Below are 25810 nucleotides of genomic sequence, written 5' to 3' on the forward strand. Positions count from 1 at the left end.
GTAAGTTATTACAATTTCTCTGAAATCTCTGATTTCTTTTCCTCCGGTTTCCTTCCTTTATTGAAACTTTATTTTATATCAAATTTCATCCTACTATACTTCTATTATCTCTTGTATATTGCATTCAGTAAATGTTTTTATTCTGTGAACTTTATTCTGTACACTAGCATTCATAAATGGTAGTAATTCACAAGAAACAAGCAAAGAATAAAATAGACAGCGGAAATATATATATATTTTATGCTTTCCTATCCTGTCATCATTTCACAACCCCTCAGACTGTCCTTGCAAACCCCATCCGTGTTGGGAACCTCTATGAGTGTGTCTTAAGTGGTGATCTTTGACGACTGATCTAACCTACTTACTTCCTCAATGTTTTGCTGCAGGACTTTACTACGATGTGGCATGTCCTGGTGTAAACAGCGAGCTGCAATGCCGTATGTATTCTATTATTTATATTTGAACATAATATAAAATCCATTTATTCCCACCGCCTTCTCTTCCCTCTCCTACCATCACCCATTGTTACTATTTTGCTTTATGATCCATGTTTTGTGTATGTTCAGCTGAAGGAAAATTGATTGAAGTGAAGTCTATTCAGACTGGTCATAAAAGCTCTGCTGACTGCCAGAAAAGAAATGAGTCCGCCACGGCCTTTGATGATGACAACATATATTGGGGCATGAAAGCCTTTGCCAAGAAAATGTAAGAGTTTTTCCTATTCTGTCTACTTTAGTTGTTTATTTTGTAGAATGAGTACAAAATTAAGGATACCACGGGTACCGTATGTGGGAACAAAGTTGGCGAGCAACCAAAACTGTGCAGATTTTACAAGACAGGGTTTATTTTGTGGAAGGTTTTAAAAAAAAGGATCCAATATTTCACCACTGGAAGGGTCTTAACCTCTAGTTTTAAAGATTTTTAACTGCAAAGTTGAAATTTTTTAAATTGTCTGGGTGCAGATTCTCTTGCGCATAAAATAATCTTGACTGTGATGCTGCAATATTTCGACCATTTCTAATATTTCTCTAGATGTAACGGTGTGCAACGCTGCCGACTGCCCAAGCCCAATCAGAAGTTTCTTTTGCGCAGAAACACAGCAGATAACTTCATTCAGATCGACTACGAATGTTACGAGAAAAACCCTGGTGAGTATTTTTTAAGCAGCACAGAGGGCTGGCTGACGTACAGCGGCCTAATGCTGCAGATATCACTGAAGATGTTGGGATGATTTTAGGATTGCAAGCTAAGATCTGACCTTATCTCCTGATATTTTGACAGATATGAAGACCGTTGTTGCATGTGAGGGAGAAACTGCACAGCTCCGCTGTGGTAAGAGAATCTGTCTATAATCCTCCTGTCTGCAATTATAAATGGATTCATACTTTTCTTCAATATGCAATCGTACAACCTATATATCTATAAATCTATACTTCCTGTTGACAATGGCCACTTTTTGGTTAGACTGTGAAAAAAGATCAAATTGCTTTATTGCATTATATTGCAAGGGGTTTCTATGACTTGTCTACCACTGGCAAAATAACTGAAAAAAGCATGGAATATAATCAGTGACAATGGTAAGATTTAGTAAAAAAAAAAAAAAAACTAAGATAGTCCTAACAAAAATTGGACATTATAAGAAGGATGTATGAGTGTGAACTGCATAAAATTAGATTTTTATTTTTTTTTATGTTAAATAATGTTTGTGACGACATTTTAGTGGGTTTATCAAGCAAGTTGCATCAACTGTTAACTGGTTAATTTTACCTGAAGTTAGTCTTGTGTGTGTTATGACATTTTGTCTTCATTTCTGTGTCAGCCTTAGTCACAGAAACCATTGGATTATCTTTGCGTGTGATTGGTGAGTGTAATAATAAACACATGAATTACTTTTTTTTGCAAACAGTTTAAGCATTTAACGTGTCATGTGATGCCTGAGGATGTTTTCTTGTAACTTTTAGGAGATGTGCTTCAGACAGCAACGTCCCAGAGAGGAGCGGTGACTTCATAATTGGATTCATCCATTGGTTTCATCCAAACATGTATCGAAAACAATGGGATGAATTAATAAAAGAGTGTATCTAACAATTGTGTTTTTGTCTTTTTTGGAAAAAGTCACATCTGCACCAGTGCAATACATTTTATGTAGGCTTCAAGTCAGTTCTGCTGTTTACTTATCATTTTAAAATAAATTCTTAAGACAATAATTATGTACGGAACAATTACTTCACATAATAATAATCACATAATAATCAGCCAGTATATTAAATTCAGCATCATCTCTGTAAAGCTTCTCATTTGTCACAGGTCACTGGACATCTTTCCAATTTGGAACTGAAGTGTCTTCTTGACAAAACAAACAAAGTCCAGTTGCTTTAGATTTAGGACTCCACTTGTGTCATGTAAAACTAGAAGGGTTCCTATGCTTTAAGCAACTTTTTAAGCTGTGGTTCAGGTGGTAGAGCGGGTCGTCCATTAATTGGTGGTTCAATCCCTGGCTCCTCCAGTCCGCATATCAAAGTGTCCTCGGGCAAGATACTGAATCCCAAATTGCTCCCGAAGGCTGTGCCGTCGGTGTGTTTGAATGAGCATTTAGATTAGCTCCTAAAAACTGCAGCCATACTTGGCAGTAGTGATTGGCCATGTTATGATTTGAGCATATTTGTTATGCTAAATGCAGTACCTGTGAGGGTTTCTGGACAATATTCATTGTTTTGTGTTCTTAATTGATTTCCAATAATACATATATATACATACATTTGCATAAAGCAGCATATTTGCCCACTCCCATGTTAATAAGAGTATTAAATACTTGACAAATCCCCCTTGAAGGTACATTTTGAACAGATTAATTTGTGATTAATCACGATTACATAATAATATTTTATATGTATATATACACACTTTTTTTTTTTTAGAATTAACTCAGCAAAACTGCCAAAGTGAATATTTGTTCCTAACACTTGTAAGACAGACTGAAAACGGGTTCTGTCAGTGCATACAGTAAAACTCCTCAAGCAACAGACAATATTTGGATTTTTTAGTCCCGTCATTCAGTGCACGCACCAAAACTCGTCATACAATATTTGGATTTCATTAAACATATTATATTAAGTATTATACACTTATATATACAAACAATTATCTCACGATCAAATTTTGTACCGTATGTACTGTACTGTCTGTGAACCCCCAGGGCTGACCTTCCAATTTCAGGATGTGAACAAATGTTGAAACAAATGAAGAAATCGTATAAAAGGCTGTGGTCGGCTGTGTCATCATCACTTGCTGCGGCACAATCATCGCCTGTGAGTACACGACCTCTTCTGTTGTCTTTAATGGTCATTAAATGTGAGTGTAACTTTTAAAAAGAAATCACAAAAGTAAAACAGGAAGTAAACAAAGTGTGCAACTCACCAGACGTTTGTCGTTTCCTGCTTTTGTTCCAACAATTCAGTCGCTCTCGGGCAGGTCGTCGGCACAGGCGATGGCTCAGTTAGCAGAATCCTGAAACCAGAGAAGCTAAATTGAATTATTATTATATCGTTGATTTTTTTTTTTGGATTTATTGATTTTTTACACCTGTGTTTTTTCAACTGTGACATGTCAAAGTGCCATCATATATATCTTGAGAGTGATGGTTCATTCTTGACCTTGTAAATATTACTTTTTAGCTCCACTTCTATAGCTTTTAAAGAGCTTTCAACCGCATCTCACAGTCGAATGTGGAATGTAAATATAAAATTTCCAACGTATTATTATTAAGGTTATTTACCCATTGAACTGCAGGAATTAGCCTGTACTCAACCAATCAGGATATGCCTAAAACCACAGAATAGCACCTGTCTTTCCTTTTACATCTTTTTATTGTGTTACTTTTCTTATACAACAAGTGTTTCAAGAAAATGTAAAGCTACAGTTAAATGTTGAAGGAATTAAGGTATAAACAACAAATGCAATATTGACCTAGTTTTTCTTCACTGAGCTATTTAACTATTTTGAGACTTTTCCTTTCATCGAATTATGATGGGACAAAATCAATTGTTGAAATCAATAGAGTGAGCTGAATTATGTGCATACAATTTCAGTTAAAATAGAAGAAATATTTTGTCTATGGTGTGTTTCGGCCCAAAACATGTACAGGTAACTGTCATGAAACACATCTGGTGTAGTATTAATGCCCTCTTGTGGTAAAGACAGTACATTGTAAGATTACAACTGATTTCATACTCAGGTCTATGAGCATCATAACTGTATAAGTAATGCATCACTTGAACACACCGGCTTTCACTTTTAGTACACTGCATGCATATTTTAGCCTATCTTGATATCCAATCCCTTTTATTTTTATTGATTTTTACATTTTAAAGAGACATAATAAACAATAACAGAGAGAAAAAAAGCACACACAGGGAACTAAAATAAAATTACATCAAATAAAAATCCCACCCCAAACTAACAATAGACGCTGCTACACCGGGCCCACTTGCACCTTGACAAGGGAGGCGGCACAGTCAGAATCCTGTTTCTTGACTTCTCCAGCGCCTTCAACACCCAGCCCCTTGTACTACAAGACCTGGGTCACGGACTACCTCGCCGGCAGACCACAGTACGTCAGGTTGAAGGACATCACATCTGACACTGGTCAGCAACACCGGTGCTCCACAGGGGACTGTACTGGCCCCCCTTCTCTTCACCCTCTACACGGCGGACTTCAACGACATCTCGGAGTCGTGTCACATTCAGAAGTTCGCCAACGACACGGCCATTATGGAATGTGTTAAGGGTGATCAGGAGGAGGAGTACAGTCGCATGGTGGGGGACTTCGTCGCCTGGTGTCATTCCAACCACCTGCAGCTCAACACCGCAAAAACCAAAGAGATGGTCATAGACTTCAGGAAGTCTAGACCACCCCAATGACCAGTCCAGATCGATGGGGACGAGGTGGAGGTCGTGGGTACCTACAAGTACCTCGGGCTGCAGCTGGACAACAAACTGGACTGGACAATAAACACTGACCACCTCTACAGGAAGGGCCAAAGCAGACTGTACTTCCTGAGGAGGAGGATCATTTAACATCTGCACAAAACTCCTGCGGATGTTTTACCAATCTGTGGTCGCCAGCGTCCTTTTCTACGCTGTGGTGTGCTGGAGGGGGGGGGGGCAGCACAACTAAGAGGGACGGTCTGCAGGACAGATAATAATGCACACAGTGCACTTTCATAGACTAAGCTACTGGAGTTACCCTGCACTATACTCATTTTTAACAGTGCACTAGATTCACTTTTTAATAGTCCTGTATCACAGCTGTTACTCTGCATTATATTCACTTTTAACAGTTTTCTTCATATTGTATTTTTATATCTGGTATATTTTTTTGTACTTTGCACCTTTAACTTTTTACTAACATGTTTTGCACTATGTGATGCTGGAAACTTGAATTTCCCTTGGGATTAATACAGTTACTATCTATCTATTATAAATAAATATGTACCTGCATACACACCTGTATACATGCATGCCTGCTGTTTTCTGATATAAAGTATTATTGATAGTTGTTAACTATCTGTCTTTATAAACTGTATCCATACATGGCACTAGTAAGTAAGTATGGAGCTAGAGCCACAGAACTCTTAGCTTAAGTTAACATGGAGAGTGAAAGCAGGGGGCAACAGTTAGCCAGGCTCTGTCCAAAGTGAAACAAACATTTTTTTAACATGTATGTTTGTGTAAGGATTAAACAATCACATACAGCTGCCCACCAGCATCTGTAAAGCTAACGAATTAGCTCACTTGGTCTGGTATGAGTCAGTTTGCCGACTGTGACACGTCTCTTCTTGTGTTACTGTCAAACTACGTTTTAGTATGTCGCAAATAAACATTTCAACATCACAAAACAGGACGTAAACAAAGTGTGTAACTCACCGGACGTTTGTTGTTTCCTGCTTTTGAACTCAGTCGCTCTTGAGCAGCACAGGTGTTGCTAATGGCAACGGTTGACCACAGTCTAATGTTTTAAAGGTCCCATATCGTGCTCGTTTTCAGGTTCATACTTGTTTTTTGTGTTTCTACTAGAACATGTTTACATGCTGTAATGTTCAAACAAACTTTATTTTCCTCGTACTGTCTGCCTGAATATACCTGTATTCACCCTCTGCCTGAAACGCTCCGTTTTTAGTGCGTTTCAACGGAATTGCAACTGAATTGCGTTGCTAGGCAACAGCTTGGGTCCATGTGTACTTCCTGTCAGCTGACGTCATTAACATACACTGCAACCGGAAATAAACTGGGACATTTTTAGAATGTTTAAAACCGTGTAATGGTCTAAATATTGTCTATTTGTGACATCACAAATGGACAGAAATCCTAACGGGCTTGTTTCAAACGCACGATTTCTCAATACGGGCTGTGTGCGTTTCTCTGTATATTGATGTTACGTCCACTAGGTGGAACAATTACTGAACAACAACCAAAGATAGACAGAGTCAAAGTGAAGTGCAAAATTAAAGGTGTTTATTAAAGAAAACTAAAGGTTGACAAATGTGGTGGAGGTAGGGACAAAATGGTTGTGCCAAATAAACAAAATCAATAAATCAAAACCTGGCCTAACTAAGTCTCTGCCTTCTTTAGAAACAACATAGACAAAAGGCTGACTAAATTATCTAAAAAACAGCAGTGTACAAAACATACAGGGGTTGGCACCAACCAATAAATCTAGTGTTTCTAGACATGAACAAACTATGTGAAAAAGGTGTACAGGGTACTGCAGGCCTGTCTGGCCCTGCAGGCACGTAACAATTGAGTGCTTCGATACTTTCACAGTATTTATTAAAGCACTTAAACCTGCTTTATAATATAGAAGACATGAAAATCTCACTTTTTACAATATGGGACCTTTAAATGTCAATTTTAAGAGTTAAAATAATTCTTTACTTTCTATTTGCTTATAGCAGTTTTACCAAACATTTTCTAATAGTTTATGTGGATAGAATATCTTGGGTGTTTGTTCATTCTTGACCTTGTAAATGGTACTTTCTAGCTCCACTTCTATAGCTTTTACAGAGCTTTCAACCTCATCTCCCAGTCTTCACTTTCAACTTTATTATTTACTTCAAAGGACATGTGGTTTGCAGGCAGGAATTAACACATAGGCTAGGTCACAGGAAGAAACAAGAGACATGAAATCACATCAGTCCTCCATGACAACTGTGCAAACTCTAGCTAGTAAGTAGACGTCGATTTAACATTATTAAGTCAAACATCTCACTCTACTGTGAACATCTGGTCTCTGGCCTGTTAAATAGCTGATGAAATGTCCTTGTAGCTACAGAAACACACATTATGAAAATATATTTCTCTGAGAGAGATTCAGGGCCAGTCAGATAGTAGACAAAGGCTTTTTGTTTAGTGGAAAACAGGTGTGTGTTGTTAGATATGGCCTCTATGATGAAGTCAAAGTGTGCATAATTAACACTGCTGCAATATTCAGCATCTACAGAAGGTTGCTACACAATTCTTAGTGTGAAACATTTTTGTATAATTGCATCAACTGGACAGTAAAAGTGTGAAAAAACCTTTCCAATACCATCCGTCTGTGCTTTACATTTATGATGCACATAGTGTGTGACGGCGGCTGATTTCTTGACCCTTGACCCAAGCTATAAGTCGACAACCAAAACTCTACAGGACACAAAAAGAAAAAAAACCTGCAGACACATTCCCTCGATACTGTGTGAAACAGTTAATGCAACATCCCAACCGTCAAGGCCGTTCTCTGCTATCTTCCACAACAAAATACTTTTGTAGACTTCACTCAGACCCAGATAGCTGCAGAGCCAAACAATAATGTGTGAGAATAAGGAAAGTCACAGGAGAGAATCAGTTTTCCGGAGCTAATTGGAACCTCCATCCTTATAGAAACTCTCTGTCAAGTTGTTGCATACGGTACAGTCATGGTGTCCTGTGCTCTCTTCATCCTGGGCCCTCTGTGGGTCCACATTCTCACACAAGCCTGCGTTGGAGAGGAGCTGTCCCGGGAGGCGGTGTTGTCCTGGTTCAGAGAGCGGGTCCTAGAGGGCCTCGGGCTGGAGGAGCCTCCTCTAACCACAGCACAGCCAGAAGCAAGGCGCGCACCCAGACGGGCCCCCAGGACCAGCAGGACAGCGTGGGTCAACCATCAAACCAGTCCGACCCAGGAGACATCCCAGATTATTCTCTTCCCCAGTTCTGGTGAGAAGCTTTACTGTTGTTTTTTTTTTACCCAAATAACACCTCTAAAATTCGTTGATTTGCATAGCGTCACTCAAAAACATCCTTAATTCAAAAGAGAAAGTGTGTTTTTGTCCAATAATAGGAATTTTCTGGTGGAAAGTCAGATTTTTTAAGAACTGAAATTGAATATAATGGACAATTACACTCCAATATAGCAACGTTGTTATATTTTCCTTGCAAACTGCACGACAAAACATGTGAAAATAAATTTGAAATATTTTCTTTATGGGACGCTTGAGCACAAGACTGGACTAAAAGTGTAACAGTGCTTCCATAAAGATTTAGATATGTATTCCTTCTTTGAAACTACACTTGCCTGGACTTTATTGCCATATATTCATTATCCACATTATTAAATAGTGCAGTAAACTCACCATATGCATGCTGCAGATGTGAAACAAATACAGCCAAATATTGCACAGTATATTAGTTCATGATATAAAACCTGTGCAGCTAAATGTGTGTGCAAGCAGGTGTACCTTCCTGTACATGGAGACAATGGAAAAGACTTAAAGAGTGTTTGCAGTTCATTAAAGTTACTTGTAACATTTTTGGTCGCCTAAAAATGTCTTATTTCAGTTGCACTTAGCTCCACCCTCACAATAAACTTGACTCTCTTATCTCACTTTGGCAGACTCATCCTGTGCCAGATCTGACACAGCTCCTGGAGAGACCACCAACAGCCACTTCACATATTACTTCCAGCCCTCCGTGAACAACCAGGAGACTCTGGTCACATCTGCCCACTTCTGGTTCTACGCAGGCGAAGGAGCCTCGGCTAACTCCTCGGCCCAGCTGTTCATTCTAACGCCGGCGCGGCAGCTCCTTCCGGCGGCGGATGCTCCGTCAGTGACGAGCTCAGACGGATGGACCACCTACCACCTGGATCAACACCCGCTGGCCTCTGTGGCTGAGGGGCCTTTTCTGCTCCAGGTCCGCTGTCCAGCCTGTCAGTGCCACGCCGACGAACCGGACAAGACGCCCTTTCTTCACCTCCACGCTCGGCCTCGCGGTCCCGTCCGCTCGCCCCGCAGCGCACCGGTAACCATCCCCTGGTCTCCTTCCGCTATCGACCTGCTCCAGCGGCCCTCTCAGGAGAGACCCCAACACAGCGACTGCCACCGAGCAGAGGTCGAAATCAGCTTCGAGGAGCTGGGCTGGGACAGCTGGATCGTCCACCCGAAGGTGCTGACTTTCTACTACTGTAACGGCAACTGCTCCGCCTGGGATCGAACCGCCGCCATGCTGGGGATCACGCAGTGCTGCGCTCCGGTCCCGGGGACCATGAGGTCCCTGAGGATCACCACGACGTCCGACGGCGGGTACTCGTTCAAGTACGAGACCTTGCCCAACATTATACCTGAAGAGTGTACTTGTATCTGAACAGTAAAGTTAGTTCACCCAAATTACAAAAAGGATTTCCTGTTTATCTGCCACTGGTTCCCAACATGGGGGTCTTGACCCCCACCAGGGGTCGCCAAAGCTTCCCGGGCAACACATTCTCACTCTCAAATACCGTCGTTGGTCAGTGCCCCTCGGCATCGGAGACCGACGCATGGGGTACATCTCTTGGGTTACTTTTCGGCAGACCAGGGACGGCGTGTCAATATACGCGTGTACATGCATAGTGTCCTTCAAAATAAACTTCACAGGAAGTTAAGTTTAGGCAACACAACCACTTAGGGTTAGGAAACGGTCGTGGTTGACATTAACTTCACTGACTAACAACTCACGTGTCAAAATAATAAATAATTCATTCATTTCTGTGAATAAAACTAAACAAAAGTGTTATTTTTAAAGTTTGTATTATTATGTAAGATATAAACAGGATAAGGGCATGATGAAGTTATATTCAGAGAGCACACAGCCTCATCCTGTATTAGAAAAATACACAATTAAAACAACCAAATAGCTGATAGAACAATGGCTAAGCGTCAGGGAGAAGAAAACGCTAAATTTGTCAAAAAAAGAAGCCTATCAAATATGTATTGTTGACATAAAAAGAAAATACATAACAGAAAATAACTCGTCTCTGATGTAATATATCTCTGATGTATAAATAATCTGCTCAAAATTCATCCAAATAGCTGGTTTTACACAAATTCCCTGCAGTTATTGTGTTGGGTAAATTGTTATGCATTGAATACAATATGAAATATACATAAAATGTGTCACTTAGTCAGGGGTCGCTTAAGGAAAAAGGTTGGGAATCACTAAAGCGGACATTTCTGTGCAGAGGTTTTGAGATTTCTGCCTAGATACCGAAGTAATAGTCCCTATGAAAAGTCCACAGCTAGGTCTGGAAAATCCTAAATAACAGCGACATTGTTTCTGGGTAGACATGTAGTGTTTAAATGCATAGAGGAGCATTAATTACACATTATGTTTAAAATGAGCACATAAATGCTGTAATTTGGGTGAACAAACCCTTTAAGGCTTTTATTGTTTTACTAATCACATATACTCTTGTTTTTGTCATTTTTATTTTGCTACAATCTGTAATAAAACCACTGTAAAGGGCAGCATTGTATTGCTTTTCCTTGGGGGTTGTGATTGTGGCCTTTAGAGGGCAGTGTAGGCCTACTTTTACACTGCATCATTTCACATGAATACCTTCATACTGTGTTGTTAACGGATAAACAATAATGTGTGATATTAAATCATTGATTTAAAACATGGAATTGTGTTGTGTAAATACCACAAACAAATATCTTTTGTCCCATTTACACAAACATATACTGTATGCGCGGCAACGTCACCACAGAATGAGTCCAAAAAGCATAACGTTCAAATATATTTATTTACTCTGAAGACAAAATAATCTCTACAGTTACAAAAACTACAAAACTTACAAATAGAAAAAAAAAAAAAAATATATAAACCATTGAAGAAATATTCAAAATGGAATGTCGTACCTTGCAACAAGTAGCAAAACTGGAAGTGAGATGATTACAAAAATACAGCATTAAACAACTCTCGGGCAATCTGTCGTTTTCATTATTTCAGCCATAAAACCAACTGAGAAAGTATGAACTGTGTATGAGCAGTGGAAGAGCCATTGATCAAGAATCTCACGATGAATTGGAGATTATGTGTGTTTACATGGCGCCGGGCTGAGCGTCAGCAGCCAACTGTCATCCGCTTTTTTCTTTCTTTCCCAGGATACATGAAAAGCGTCCATGTTTCAGCACAACGGAGCATGTCAAGGATGGAAAATGTGTCTCACCGAAGAAGAATGTGAATTTCAGAAAAAGACAAGGATAGAATTTCGTTGTTGACGGTAGCCCAGAGGACAGATGTTTCCAGCCGGTTAGCGGAAAAAAAACACCCATAAAAATGTGAAATTATTCTTTCAATTTCGGAAATTTATAGGACATAATTTAGGGAAGAAAGGGATTTACTGACATCCAAGAGCCTACTTTGCAGCAGTCGTGTGAAATGGGCGATTCTTCTAAACAAATATGCTACGCTTTGGTCAGGAAATAGTAAAATAAAATGGAGCGTTTTAACTTGATTGTACAAAAAAATCTTCGATCTGTCGATAAAGAATTCAAGCATTTCCCAGGTAAACATTTTGGCCGATTGGAGTAAATACACAGGCTTCAAAATTCTGTCAAATGTTTGCTGAAATAAATGATGTGGCTTGTGGATGATAAACACCGATAATCCCCGACATCAGATCTGTTTAAATTAAACATCTCGCGCAGGTTAAGCCGACCTTTGTTGCGAAGAAGCGCTCCAGAAGCGCTCCAGAAAAGTGACATAACCGAAGGCTGTTGTTTTGAGATTCTCTCGACAATGTGAGACATTCGGGCGACGTCTTATAGACAGCCTCTCTTTTGTGAGGAGGACGACACAAGTACACTTGGCCGGGAGGAGTTTTAAAGCTTTCGGTAATCCTTTGCGAGGTTTCTGAAATGGACGAGGATTATTGCCACGAAAACACAGAGTGGGCGAAAGAACAGGGTGTAGACGAGGTTTTTAGCCGAAAGGCACAGTCAAGGTTTGGACGCAGGTCAGCAAGCGGAAACTCCAGATGTGGCAGGCTTTCAAGTTTAGAGTCGTGGAGATGAACCATTTGTCACAACGCAGCTCGGTCAGCGTTTTTCTTTTTCTTTCTTTCTTTCTTTCTTTCTTTCTGACTGAGCCCTAATACTGAAAGGCATATTCTCTCATCCACACACACACACACATACACACATACATACACGCTTTGGTCTCCCTCAGTGGTCTGACTGCACTCCCATATGTGCATCCCCCATGTGTTTAAGGCCAGTAGGAATGGAAGAACAGACGTTTGAGGCAGGAAGCACGCTCAGGCATGTATTCCTAGGAGAAGGAGACCAAACAGAGGAATATTCAGCATGTACGTTCACTTAAAAACCTCTACCATGGTTAACATGATGCTTCTTATGCGACAGAAATAAACCAGAGGTAGCTATTGGGATATGTTCAAAACTATTAGTTGTTTGATAAATCGATTTGGGTAATTTAAGGGAAAAAAAGTCTAAATTCTCTGATCCCAGCTTCTTAAATGTGAATATTTTCTGGTTTCTTTACTCTTCTATGACAGTAAACTGAATATCTTTGAGGTTGTGGACAAAACAAGTCATTTGAGGACGTCATCTTGGGCTTTGGGAAACACTGACAGACATTTTTCACCATTTTATAGACCAAAAAACTAAACCGATTACTCGAGAAAATACAACCTTTTAATTATTTGGTCTGAAAAAAATAGTGAAAAATGTCCATCACAATTTCCATAGTCCAAGGCGGATGTCTTCAAATGTCTTTTTGTGCATCCAAAAGTCAAAGATATTCAGTTTAATATGTTGGGAAACCCAGCAAACACTCTCACAAGAAGCTGGAAATGGGGATCTATTAGCAAAAATGGAATATTCTTAACTATGTTTTCTTTAGTGTATAATCACCTGAAAATAAGAATTGTGTTTTCGTTAGCTTAGAATGAGCCCTTCATATCTACATACGGAGCGGGTCCTCTCCACGGAGTCTTCCATGTTTCTACAGTAGCCCAGAACGGACAAACCAAGCACTGCCTCTATCGCACTTGTGAAACTGCGTTAACGTGAGCCACCATCTGACTTCCGTTGTTCCTAAAGTAGTGTTCCTAAAGTAGTGTTATTACAGTAAGGATGGGCACGGTTTTGCACACGGCGGCTCACGTTAACGCAGTCTTGGAAAAGGAGGAGTGAGCAATTGGTTGCAATCTGCAACCGCACCACTAGATGCCGCCAAATCCTACACACTGTACCTTTAATGGACATTTCTAGCAGTTTCCTCATTACCTTTCTCGCTCGCCTCCCCCTGCTTCTCCTGGGCAAAGTTGAGGCGGTTCTGCTCGGCGGCCGTCTGTGCAGCCGTGTTGACCTCGGGGCTGCTGCTTCGCGAAGGGCTTCCTTCATCTGCCTGGTAGGCCAGGTCCAGGTGCTGCTGGGCCAGCTTCAGGTGCCTCCTCAACCGCTCCAGCTCCCTGGACGACGGCCCCTCGTCCCCGAAGCTCTCCCGCCCGGAGTCGCCCAGCGGCGAGTCCCTCAGGTCTCCTTTTAGTTTCGCCTTCTTCATGGTGGCGTTGTATCCCGGTGGAGCCGTGGGCATGGCGCGTGAGGAGGAGGAGGAGGAGGTCGGAAGAGGGGTGCGCAGGCCGAGCGTGGCCCGCCTGCGGAAGGTGTCGCGGATGCCGCCGATCCCCAGGTGGATGATTTCGAAGATGGTGAGGAGCAGGCAGAGGAAGGACACGACGTACATCACCAGCAGGAAGATGGTCTTCTCCGTGGGGCGGGACACAAAGCAGTCCACGGTGTGCGGGCACGGCGAGCGGGTGCACACGTAGGAGGGTATCACCTCGAAGCCGTAGAGGACGTACTGGCCGAAAAGGAAGGCGACCTCGAAGGACGAGCGCCACAGCAGCTGGCACACGTAGATTTTCATCAGGCCGTCGCGCAGGATCCGCCGACGACCGTCATGCTTTTTCTCTGAGCCTTGAAAATAGAGACAGGCGGGTTAGAATAAATACTTATTTTACATAATTAATTTAATGTTATATACATAAAATGATATGGCTTAAAAGAATACTGTCCTTTTATTTATTTTTTTAGATTTTAAAATATATTTTACTATGATTGAAAACATGAAACTCAATTTATTTATACTGTAAAATATATTTGCAGAATCTTTTGTAATGAAAAATCTTAACATGTTTATGACTCTACTATATTGAACTTTCAAAATAAAATATGAAAAAAAAAAAAAATGGAATTATTGAAACTCAAACATCCATCGTACCTTTTTCTGCTTTGTCGGGCTTGTCTTGTTCAATCTCTTCAGCGATCATGGGGTCTTCCTCTCCGTTGTCCTCCGCCTCCTCGTAGTCTCGAACTGCCCCGCGGCTCACGATGGGCATCCTCTTCCTCTGGGTCCGGATGGACCGGTACTCGCTGTCCTCGCTGCGGGTGATCTTGTGCATGGCGAAGCCCAGGTACATAATAGTGGGGGTTGTAATCAAGATCACCTGGACAAAAAACATTTAGAGATATATATTGTTTAAATGGCGACATCTTTACATTTAATATTGAACATTAAATGTGATGCGCCGCTCACCTGAAAGATCCAGAATCGCACGTGCGAGAGCGGCGCAAACGCGTCGTAGCACACGTTCTCGCACCCGGGCTGCGCCGTGTTGCAGATGAATTTGCTCTGCTCATCGTAGTAGATGGACTCGCCGCCGACGGCTGTCAGCACGATGCGGAAGACGATGAGCACCGTCAGCCAGACCTTACCAACAAAGGTGGAGTGGTTGGTGATCTCATCCAGCAGGCGAGTTAGGAAGCTCCAACTCATGGTGCCGAGGTGACCGGGGAGCTAAATGTGCTCTGGGCGAAAAGAAAAACCAGACGGATGTAATGAGCAATTAAATACTTTTTTTTTTAACTCTTTTGTTTTGTTTTTCTCCTTTTTTTAAATGCACAGTGGCTTTTTATTGCATTGCAAACTTGTGGTCTTTTGCACAAACAAAACGTTTTACTTCCACTGTGCAAACTGGAATGAACTGACAGTCTGAAAAGCAACTATAAGCAGCATTTAGTCACTTCACACGATTAAAGTTTGATATTAAAAGGTGAAGCAATTAGTTGATTCATCAATTATTTGGCAAATATTTTCATTTTAATACATTTTGATTGATCATTTCAGTCATTTTTTTAAGAAAAAAGACCTCAACCGCAGGGCTGAGGAATAAACACAGCCACATGCTTTGTTCTAATCACCCACAGATCTCTCAGACATGCAGGTATCCGAGCGGAAACTGCACAACAGACTGGGAATCGGAGCGGTTTGGTAAACCTACATTCTTACGGCATCCCGACACGCTAAGCCTGAGCTGCTTAATCAAACATCAAAGTGTCGGCTGGCAAGTCGCAGCTAGCCGTGCAAGGAGGAGACCTGCTGGGGCTTTGGACTGCAGGAATTATGATACTAAAGCAGTGCATGGGGTTAGGAATTTATTTCCTGCCACGGTGCCAGAAGTGATCCCTTTAAATTCCTTAAAACCACAGTTTGATACCTTCGCGTGGCCGAGACAGAAAGAGCTGGAGGAAAAGCTTGATTTACCAATTTTTTATCGGTTAATTGGAAACAAAAGTCTAACTTCAGACAACGTCACACTTTGTTTAGCAGTTTGATAACTTTTCAAGATAAGAATATTAGGTTTCTTTCTCCAAAAAAGGTCACATTAAAGCCTATTTGAGCACTGAAATTGAATGTTACGCAACAAATACAGCACACAATTTGAAAAGGTATCAGTTTGCTTGGATATCTGGATAGTTATATTTAGAGCTGCAACGATTAATCAATTAGTTAAATCAATTGGCAACTATTTTCCATTAATCGGCTTGAGTAGTTTAAGGAAAAAAGTCAAAGTTTTCTGATCGTAGCTTCTTAAATCTGAATATTTTCTGGTTTCTTTACTCCTCCTATGACAGAAAACTCAATATCTTTGAGGTTGTGGACAAAAGAAGTCATTTGAGGACATCATCTTGGGCTTTGGGAAACACGGATCAACATTTTTTCACCATTTTATAGACCAAAAAACTTGATTATTCAAGAAAATAATCAGTTAGTTACAACCCTAGCTCCATTCCTGAACCAAAGATGATGCCACAAGAAAAACATTTTAACTGATATATTAATGCCACAATTATTTATTTGGCAGCCAAATGAACTAAAGGCCCTTTAGGACCACCTTCTCTACATTTGTACTTTCAGAAAACAGGGTGTAGCAGCGAACATAACCGGGATTTCATGACTCATTGGAGCAGGACAAGAATTCAGCCATTACAAGCATCTGTAGGCACGTCTACTCAGATTAGGACACGATACTCAGGGCGCTCCCTCCCTCCCTCCCTCACCGCCAGGTTACTCATCCATTCCTTTTTGCGAAATCCCTTCCCCAAATTGGCACCTTCACATGTTTCGAAATTGTTGACTTGTCTGAGCAAAAATATTCCACCGAAAAAGACTCGCCAGCTGCACCAAAGCTATGAAAACATGTTAGAAGCTGGCCTGGCTTGGCTACATCCAGATTCCAGACAGGGAAAATTACAGGCCTCGAAACACTTCTCAGATCTAAAAGTAAGTCAGAGGAGTTCATAAAATAAAATCACACACAAAAAAAAAGGGCGAGATTCACCCACAACGGGGACATCACATCGTTGCCTACATGGAGCTGTTGACTCTCGGTGGTGGGAATGGTTCACTGTTTGAGAAACCTTTGTGACCCTGAGAAACCTTTGTGACCCTGAAATAAAGTCGGAGATGGGAACAAGCACAGCTGCCAGGTGACATCCGTTTCACCCCACCGTACAATTACAAACCCCCCACCTAAACGGCCGAGGTGTTTCAGTAGCGCCGTGGTTCCCAACCTATTTTCCTTGAAACATGCATCAAAGAAAAGCTGATTTTACTGACATTCTCACCCCCAAAAAATACAAATCATCAAACAAAATCCTCAATTTGAAGGTGAAAATCTAATATGTTTTGTGATACTGTATTGAATCTCAAAAACATTATCGATTTTTTAATTAATAGCTTGCATGCAAAACTTAACTCAGTCAGAACAGGGGGGATCTGCATTTGCATTAATCACCTGTAACATCCATCATCATAGCTCTACTTTGAGAGGACACGTACACTGAGAGGGTGCACATCTTCGCAAATGAAATAAGTGTTGACTGGGTTCATCTTTGCATGTAAACTGTTAAATAAAACCCTTTAGTATCTTGGTTAAAACAGTTTCCTCCATATACGTGTCGGTTTCTGACACATAAAAAGTGCGAAAATTTAAAAAGCCCTCCTGACATTCAACTAAGCAGACTGTCCCTTTAAAACGTCATCTGTCCCAGTTACCAGCGTGTTTGGTTTCCTCCACCGAAACTCTCCTTGTGATCTGATATCCGGCCATCTCCGGTTCAAAACTGTGCTTCCAGGGCACGACCCGTTAATGCAGAATACTGCTGAACCATCTTTCGGGAAATGAACCCGCAGCAGTGTAACCACTAATAGGTCTAATGTCAGGATAATCACAAAACATGCTGGAAACATGAAGCTAAAAAGGCTGACGTTTGAATCTGACCTCTAAGTTTGTGCCATTCTTAATCACACTTATCACTACAGTCACCTGACTGTACCTGGAATATCTAGCTGGATATCACTTACCCTTGCCAACAGAGAGGTTAGAAACACAGTAGAGCTGATATCAAACAAGCCAGTGGTGGAAAGCAAGGTACTTTAGAGTATTTTAATTTGCTGTTACTTCTTCTTTACTACATCTCACATGGAAATATTGTACTTTTTACTCCACTATATTTATCTGACAGCTTTATTTTACAAAGAAAACATGTTTATAAAATACGATACAGATTTAACTATTCAACATAATCTCTGAAAGGGACAATTCTGCGTTTACTTTAACACTTTAGGGTAAATTTTGATGCTAATACTTTTGTATTTTTACTTCAGTAAACTTTTACTTGTAACGTAGGGGTGTAAGAAAATATCGCGATATTATGTTTTGCGTTCCGATACTGCATCGATTCTCAAAAAAACACTATCGATTTTGGATTAATGGTTTGAATGCTCAGTCGATACTTTATTTCATTGGCAAAGAGATGCGCCCCTCGCAAAGTAGTGCCATGATGTTGGATGTTACAGGGCCTGCGATGAAGGCAAATGGAGATCCCACTGTTCTGATTGCATTATAAAAAATTCTTTTTTTTTACTCAGCTTGTATGCATATGGCGGTGTGTTCTTTATACTATGACAGTTTTCCTAAAATTTACCGTATATATATCGCGATATATTGAACTGAACCTCTGTATCGTGATACGTATGGAATCGCCAGATTCTTGTCAATACACAGCCCTACTCGGCGGTACATTTTTTAAGTGTGTCTGCCAACAACTAAGCGATTTATCTACTGACTCCTGGCAGGAAAGCCAAAAAGTTATAATCTCAAACTCTGGCTGCGCACCACAAATTGGTCCAAGTGTTCTTTTTTTTTTTATTCTTTTATGCGATCTAAACTCTGTAGAGCAGGTGTGACTGCTCCAAAAAGATGAGTTTAGCTCCTGCTGAAAGGTTTCCAGAGGTTGCAGGAGCTCTCTTGTGCTCCCACAGTAGACTTTTACAGCCCCTCTTGTCAACACACTGTTAAATGCCCCCTCACTCTAAATAAAGACACAAAGAAAAACTATTGGACTTGGACAAACTGGTTTCCCCAAACATTTTTTTGCAAGTGCCACCCTTTCCCCAAACAGCTAACCAAAGACAGCTTTTAAACAGTAGCTTATTTGCTCATGTGGGCTAAACCCAGCTCAAACTGATTTAATGGCTTTTCTGCTTCAGGAGTCACTGGGCTCCAGCAGGAGGATGGATGGAGAGGGGAGGGGGGTGGGTTGGAGAGCTTTTTGGGCAAAAAAAGAAATCTGGACAAAAGCAGAAAGGAAGGCGAGCAGAACATTCCTGCCTAACCAAAAACAGATAGCTGGGTTTTAGGGTTCAGGGAGCAGACAGAGGGCACATGAAAAACCCCACGCAGGCTGAGCAACAGGAGGAGGAACAACTACCAATGTCAATCACTGATTTTGCAAGAAGGCTGAATCTTCAAATAGTTGAAGAGGTTTTTTTTTTTAAAGAAGGGTATGGACACGCTTTGCTGAGTCAGACTGATTTGTTTTGGAAATTGTGGCATTCCTGCAAGAAAAAGTGCTGCCAAGCTTTCAGTGGGGAAACAAAAAAAAAATGAAGTGATGAAGCCATCATTTTCAAAAGAGTCACATTAGTTTGGAAAGTGGGGGGAAAAAAAACAGAGGAAAATCACTGTAATGCGTAAAAGAGTGCGTAAAGTTAGTGTGCGCATGTGTTAAAAAAAAGCATTTTTGGACTTTTATGAAACTTTCTAACAGTTTGAGTCGAACTATCAAAGTGTTACAGGTTAGTTTTCTCCTTTTGAGCTTCAAACTCGAGTTGAAAACAGCGACTCACCGCTCTCCAGCGCGCACAATCCAAAACCTCGTTACGTGGAACAAATTTAAGACCAACAAAACTCAACCAAAAGCGGAATGAAGTGGTAGAAAAAGTCAACTTCTCTCGCTGCCAAACACTTCACCTTCTGCGCGCTCTTCCAATATCCCGCACGGCTTCTCTCGCCTCGCGCTTAATTGCTCGCGACCAGGTTTTCCTAATTAGCGCGCGCGCTCGCATCGGCGTCTGCGTGCGTCCGCGTCCGAGAGGAGAGGGGCAGTCTCTTTTCAGCGCGAGCCCATTCAGCCCGTGTTGCTGACCCCATGTGTCGGGGTCCCCGAACAAGAGGACAAAAGAAAAGATTCTCTTGATTCCCGCAGGCTGCTGCCCTCCTCCTCCTCCTCCTCTTCCTCCTCCTCCTCTTCTTCCCGCACCACCTCCACGTAACTCGGCCTCCATTCAACAAGAGGAGGCCCCTTCTCCTGAAACCTGAGATCCAAGACTACCGTTCTGCCCCCTCACAACAGAATCTATGGGAATCCTATTATACGTTTTATATAATATGATGCCATGCAAGTGTCACAGTTAAAGGTCCCGTATTGTAAAAAGTGAGATTTTCATGTATTTTATATTATAAAGCAGGTTTAAGTGATAAATAAATTCTGTTAAACTATCAAAACACTCAATACACGGAGAAATACACACAGCCCGTATACAGAAATTGTGCGTTTCTGTCCATTTGTGGTGTCACAAATATACAATGTATAGATCATCACACGGTTTTAAATGTAAACATACTAAATGTGTTCCAGTTTATTTCCTGGTTGCAATGTATGTAAATAACATCAGCTGACAAGAAGTAAACATGGACACACACCGATGCCTAGCAACGCAATTCCGTTGAAATGCAATAAAACGGAGCGTTTCAGACAGAGGGTAAATAGAGGCATATTCAGGCAGACTGCATGAGGAAAATAAAGTTTTTTTTTGGACATTACAGCATGTAAACATGCTCTAGTAGAAACATAAAATACAAGTATGAACCTGAAAATGAGCACAATATGGGACCTTTAAACCTCAGGTCTCCAGAGGGAGTTTTAAAGGAATTAGAAGTCTCTCAGAACACTTGAATTACTGCACAATATGCTGAAAGGTTATTATGGTAAGTTTTGCCCAATGATGCCAGAAATATACTGCCACTTTAAACCTCAGGTCTCCATAGGGAGTTTATAGGAATTCTATACAAATACCATGACGCAGAGTACTGCTGCAAGCTGTTATAGTGCCCTATTTTAGCACATAATCATGCTCTCAAATGAAATATAGTACAACTGTTCCTGAACAAAAGAATTATGATTATTTAAAAATGTTTGGCAGGTCCAAAATGAATGTTTTGTTTTATCTCTGTAGAAGATATCTGACTTTTGGTTCCCACTGAGCCGATGGTAAAGCGACATTCGTGACCTTGGTATCAACAGATGAATCGCCGAGATCGACGGTAAGCGTCTGGCAATGACTTGTTGTGAAGTGAATGCAACGGAACAGGGAGGGATCTGAATGTTATCAATAGCACCTTTAAACGTTTGTTTAAGTTCATTATGCACTATAGCTGTTCCTATACATTTTTAATATCAGACCCACCAAATGTATACACTCCTAATGTCCACAGCAGCCCTGCAATGAATTATAAGATGTGGTAAGATATACTTTATTGTCCCAAGGGGAAATTGTGCTTGGGCAATAGTGCTGCACAATTAACTTAAAACAATACCAATAAGACATTTCATCAGTAGAAAATGTGTCAAATGTTGCACATTCCCTGAGAAAAATCAATATAAATACACACTAAATGATCTGATCTTGATGTATAAAATGAGTGGACTGCCCCTTTAAACACCCAAAAGAGCTCCACCTGAGATGTTTTACTGTTTATATTCTTGTATTTATGCTAAAAGTACACCGAGTGCACCAACAGCATAATCGAATCACTGCTCTTTCTGCTGAGGACCCCGTGTTATCCGCTAGGACCACAGCTTGGCAGCCCACCGGCCTGACAGAGCACTGCGTGACTAGTAGCTTTTAGACGAGGAGGCCCACCATCCAAGAATTTAGTTGACTCGAGCGGTTCGGCAAAACAACAGATTTCTTGCTGTCATGCACGGTGCAGCTGTAGTGCTCCTGAAATGTTTGGAGGAGGCTGTGGGAAGTCGAGTCAGGCCAGATGTCTGCGCCGGGCCAAAATCGCCGTGGCTGCGTCCCAGGCCAGCTTTCGTCTCATACTAACCATCCTCCCTGCTCCTCAGAAATCGGAGCCAAGTGAGGCATGAACTCATTCACCTGCACCGCTTACTTACAGGCAAAAATAATTAATCTTCTCGGCTTCTCGCAGGATTTTCACTTGTGGATTCTTGTGAGAGATTAGTGTGGTTGAGGAGTGAAAGGTGTGACAATTAAGGCCCCATGTATAGCTGAAAAAATGACTCTAGGATTATGCAATTTAAGCCAAAATGGAAATAGGGGTGGGATCTCTCTTGGGGCTCAAAATTCCTTCCTACACCCCTGCAGTGAATATATATAACTTCTTGAATGAGGGCTCTCTTGTGATTTGTTGCCCACCTGCACAGCCTACTGCCTAATGTTGTGGTCATGTTTTAGCATCACTCTCGATTGCTTGTTTCCTCCCCCCGAACATTAAACTTTTGCGACACGAATTCATGGCGTGCAGTCGTTATGACTCATGGATTTTTTAAGGCTGACTTTCTGGGCTCATTAATTTGACCATATTTTAGGCCAAAAAAACAAAGCGGCGTTCCTGGCTCTGAAGCATTTACAGCAAAACACAACAGAAAGCGAACAATTAACACATGGAGGAGGATAATAAAAAAATTGTGAAATGCATGCCGTAATATGCGAGAGTGAGGGAAAACGGTCCCAGATGCCTTATCAGATCCATAAAGTAGAATTAATGATGTGTAATTAACTCTTTATGTACCTGCCCTCTTTACTTTCATGTAAAAACTACTTTTTAGAGCACTTAGATATCATTACGAGATATCATTACTGTATTTCAAATGCAATTTTTTGGTTTCAAAATGATCTACTACTACAGTGACCAACCATTCTCCTCAAAAGCATGCACTTGGTATGCATTCTGTAGGTTTTTGATTCCAATTCAAGCGCTTAAAGCTGCATTAGGCAACAATTTTTTGGCATCATTGGGCAAAAACTCCATAATAACCTTTCAGTATATTGTAATTCAAGTGTTCTGAGAGAGACTTCTGCACCTCCTTATGGCTCTGTTTTCAGGCTTTAAAAAATCTAGCCCGTGACGGGAGACTTTGGCCAATCACAGGTCATTTCAGAGAGAGAGCGTTCCTATTGGCTGTGCTCCGGCTGGTGGGCGGTGCTTGGTATTAATTGACTCGTGGCTCTCATTGATGGTAGCTCTGATTGGTTGTTTTCCTTCAGTCTGTGAAATCTTGCAGATGCCGTTAGGAGCACAGGAGGACACAGAGGAACATGATTATTTTTTCAGATCATCTGTCTCATGCACTACTGTCAGGATATAGCGACCGTTTTGTAATTTTTTAAAATCACATTTGATCCATTTCTACCCACTGCAGCTTTAATATTGTTGACTTATGCTCTAAATGAAATCCTAAAATCCCAACAACGGCAGCTGCAGCTGTTGCGCATGAGTTCTTGATACGAAAGCTTTGTCGATTTTTTCCGCACACATCCCCGTAAGTCCCTTTGGTTCTGTTGGATTCGTTCACCGTGTAAGAGCTGTGATGTGTCAACAGAAAAGCCTAACCTCTCTTTTCTCTGGAGATTTTAGGGGGTTCAAACCTCTGAGGCTGCGTGCGTGCCCCTTATCAGCTCCAAGTGTGCTGCTCTGCCTGACCTTTGACCTTCTTCTGCAGGGACAAGAAACAGAAAGTGAAAAATCAACCACAACTGTTTACTGTCTGACTCAGATTTATGAGAGGAACATTAAAACCAGGCTCGCAAAAAGGAAGCGGCTGAGTAGTCACCACTGGTTTGGGGAATCGGTCGGGAGTTTGTCAGCCACGTGGGTGCAATTGAAGGTGATCTCCGACGAGCATGTGCACAGCACATGTACAGCACCGGTGGCTAAAGAAATATTTACACTGTGAAATTGGTTAACGTACCTTTACACAGCTGAGACTCAAAGGGAGGTTTGCTTAAAGGGGGGGAGGGGTGTTTGGTGTTGAGTGGCAGAAAGAATGCTGTGTAGGCAAATCCAATAATTATAAGTTTCTGAAAAAGAAACCACACAAAAAAAACCATGAACACGTTACTTTTATATTCAATTATACACATCATACATGTTTTTTTCTTGTATTTATATAAAAATAAAAGACTTTTTTTTGTTGCATTAACCCATAATGAAAAAGAAATAAATTAAGGTTTTAGCTACTGGTTAATCCAAATTATCTTCACTGCATGTGTGCATGATGATAATCTGTACAGTGGCTACATCCATAACGCACACGGCTGCAGATCTACATTTATATATGTATACTAAATAAGCATTTAGTTGAGATATGAACGATGATAGTGCTTAACCGACTTTTTCCTCGACACAGTCGATCAGAAAATAAACAAAAAATACACCCAAGATGCAAATTGATAAAAAAAAAAAACATCTGTTCCCAAGTGGTAAAGAAAATAAATTCACAATATTTCTGCACATTTGCACTTCTGGTATCCTTTTTTTTTTCATAACACAGACGCATCATGAGACCTTAATTGGGGTGTGAGGTGACCCTCGATGACACCGTCTTGAGCCTTGGCCTCTCAGAAGCCCCCCCGCAGCCTCGTGTTGAGCGCGTGATGTCACAACAAGCTGCACCCTAAGACGGCGAGGGGGGGGTGGACATATTTTTGGCTCAACTCTTTACATTACTTCTCAAAAAATCCCAACTTAATCCCTTCTTAGTTCCCAAAACCAGCTTGACGTTACGGTGATTGACGACACATTTAAGGTGCATTTCAACAGCTTGCGAAAGAAGAAGAAGAAGAAGAAGGCACACTCCATTTCGGCTGCGGAGAAGCGGGATGGTATCTGGAGGATAAAGACTTATGCAACCGGTGCTTTTTACGGGCTCACATGAATGAGCGCAATCGCTTCCAAGTTGTTGGCTCAAAAGACGATGAAAGCAAACGAGCGTAATGGGACCAGACTGAGTGCAGACTGAAAATAAAGACAAACTCGCTCAGGTTCACTAAACATTTCCCCGTACCAATGCGCAGATTCATGCTCATAAAACACACAGAAGCACACACACACACACACACACACACAGTCTGCCAACCCTCCCCTTCCTTCCCCATTATGCTGCTTTGTCTTGGAGGCAGAGTTTTACTCCGAACATGGCCTCCCACTGTGCTCTGACCCAGGCCAGCAGACCCTGCAGGAGCTCAGGGCTCTCGGAGCGCACGCACCACGTCTTCTCCTGTTTCACCGTCTGCAAGGAGAAAAAACACAGATAGAGAAAATTAAAACAGTTAATTAGGAGAAAGATTCAACTTGACAACAAACTGCAACAGGCTGCTGCTGAATGAGGGTTTGCTCGCTGGATGGAGCATGTTCGCCAGGTTGTCCAAACTTCTACAAAGGCATATATACACCACGGGCTCTTTTCATTTCTCGGTTTTGTGCCTCCTCGTCTCATGGATGGATTATTGAGCGGGCCGAGGGGCCCAAAGTGTCAGGGGCCTCCCTGGCCTTCACCAACAAAATGTCACTCAAAGAGACACTTGTCAACAATGAAGAGACTTAAATTAAGAACACAAAGAAGCATAAAACTATAAAGAGATGCAAAAGAGATGCAAAGAGACTCACAACTATTATGAAAAGGGGCAAAACAAATACATAAAGACACAAAAAAATAAAAAGAGACTCAAAAGAACTACAAAGAGACACAAAACAACAACAAAGAGACACAAAGCAACAACAAAGAGACATAAGACAACTACA

The 25810-nt window shown here is 41.2% G+C and overlaps 4 protein-coding genes across 9 annotated transcripts in view; 1 reads left to right on the plus strand and 3 right to left on the minus strand.

Moving 5' to 3' along the window:
• Positions 1-6069, minus strand: part of LOC141762724 (striated muscle preferentially expressed protein kinase-like) — a 38664-nt gene extending 32595 nt beyond the window's left edge. Inside the window, exons 1-2 of one of the 2 annotated variants that reach the window (XM_074626748.1) lie at positions 5926-6069; positions 3418-3507 (exon numbers count right to left, since the gene is read on the minus strand). The gene's annotated coding sequence lies outside the window, so the exon portion shown is untranslated. Of the gene's footprint in view, positions 1-3417; positions 3523-5925 lie in introns of both variants that reach the window. The other variant, XM_074626749.1, reaches the window with a different exon arrangement.
• Positions 6070-7853: 1784 nt separating this feature from the next.
• inha (inhibin subunit alpha) lies at positions 7854-10952 on the plus strand. The gene is made up of 2 exons (XM_074626743.1): positions 7854-8229; positions 8906-10952. Exons 1-2 carry the CDS (start codon positions 7953-7955, stop codon positions 9652-9654), a joined length of 1026 nt encoding a protein of 341 aa, XP_074482844.1. The 5' UTR covers positions 7854-7952; the 3' UTR covers positions 9655-10952.
• A 100-nt stretch (positions 10953-11052) lies between these two features.
• On the minus strand, positions 11053-20207 carry LOC141762721 (gap junction gamma-1 protein-like). 2 transcript variants are annotated; one of them, XM_074626742.1, is made up of 5 exons: positions 19952-20207; positions 14890-15161; positions 14575-14800; positions 13578-14270; positions 11053-12600 (listed from the first exon to the last, which is right to left on the minus strand). In XM_074626742.1, the coding sequence occupies exons 2-5, from the start codon at positions 15127-15129 to the stop codon at positions 12587-12589; spliced, it is 1173 nt and encodes a 390-aa protein (XP_074482843.1). In that variant the 5' UTR covers positions 15130-15161; positions 19952-20207; the 3' UTR covers positions 11053-12586. The 2 variants fall into 2 exon arrangements, with proteins under 2 accessions (XP_074482843.1, XP_074482842.1); XM_074626741.1 differs by having other exon boundaries at positions 12375-12600; positions 19828-20158.
• A 3904-nt stretch (positions 20208-24111) lies between these two features.
• Positions 24112-25810, minus strand: part of stk11ip (serine/threonine kinase 11 interacting protein) — a 32692-nt gene continuing 30993 nt past the window's right edge. For all 4 annotated transcript variants that reach the window (XM_074626740.1, XM_074626738.1, XM_074626739.1 and 1 more), the window contains exon 26: positions 24112-25298. In XM_074626740.1, the coding sequence (XP_074482841.1) occupies positions 25164-25298 (135 nt within the window). In that variant the 3' untranslated portion in view covers positions 24112-25163. The remainder of the gene's footprint in view (positions 25299-25810) is intronic.

The sequence above is a fragment of the Sebastes fasciatus genome, chromosome 24, assembly GCF_043250625.1.
Source record: "Sebastes fasciatus isolate fSebFas1 chromosome 24, fSebFas1.pri, whole genome shotgun sequence".
Taxonomy (NCBI): domain Eukaryota; kingdom Metazoa; phylum Chordata; class Actinopteri; order Perciformes; family Sebastidae; genus Sebastes; species Sebastes fasciatus.

Excerpts from the sequence above, each read along its gene's own strand:
- inha (XM_074626743.1), top strand. The coding sequence starts at position 7,953 with ATGGTGTCCTGTGCTCTCTTCATCCTGGGCCCTCTGTGGGTCCACATT. Across the intron at positions 8,230-8,905 it reads TATTCTCTTCCCCAGTTCTG|ACTCATCCTGTGCCAGATCT; the intron begins GTGAGAAGCTTT and ends TCACTTTGGCAG.
- LOC141762721 (XM_074626742.1), bottom strand. The coding sequence starts at position 15,129 with ATGAGTTGGAGCTTCCTAACTCGCCTGCTGGATGAGATCACCAACCAC. Across the intron at positions 14,801-14,889 it reads TGCGATTCTGGATCTTTCAG|GTGATCTTGATTACAACCCC; the intron begins GTGAGCGGCGCA and ends TTTTTTGTCCAG. Across the intron at positions 14,271-14,574 it reads GCCCGACAAAGCAGAAAAAG|GCTCAGAGAAAAAGCATGAC; the intron begins GTACGATGGATG and ends TCTATTTTCAAG.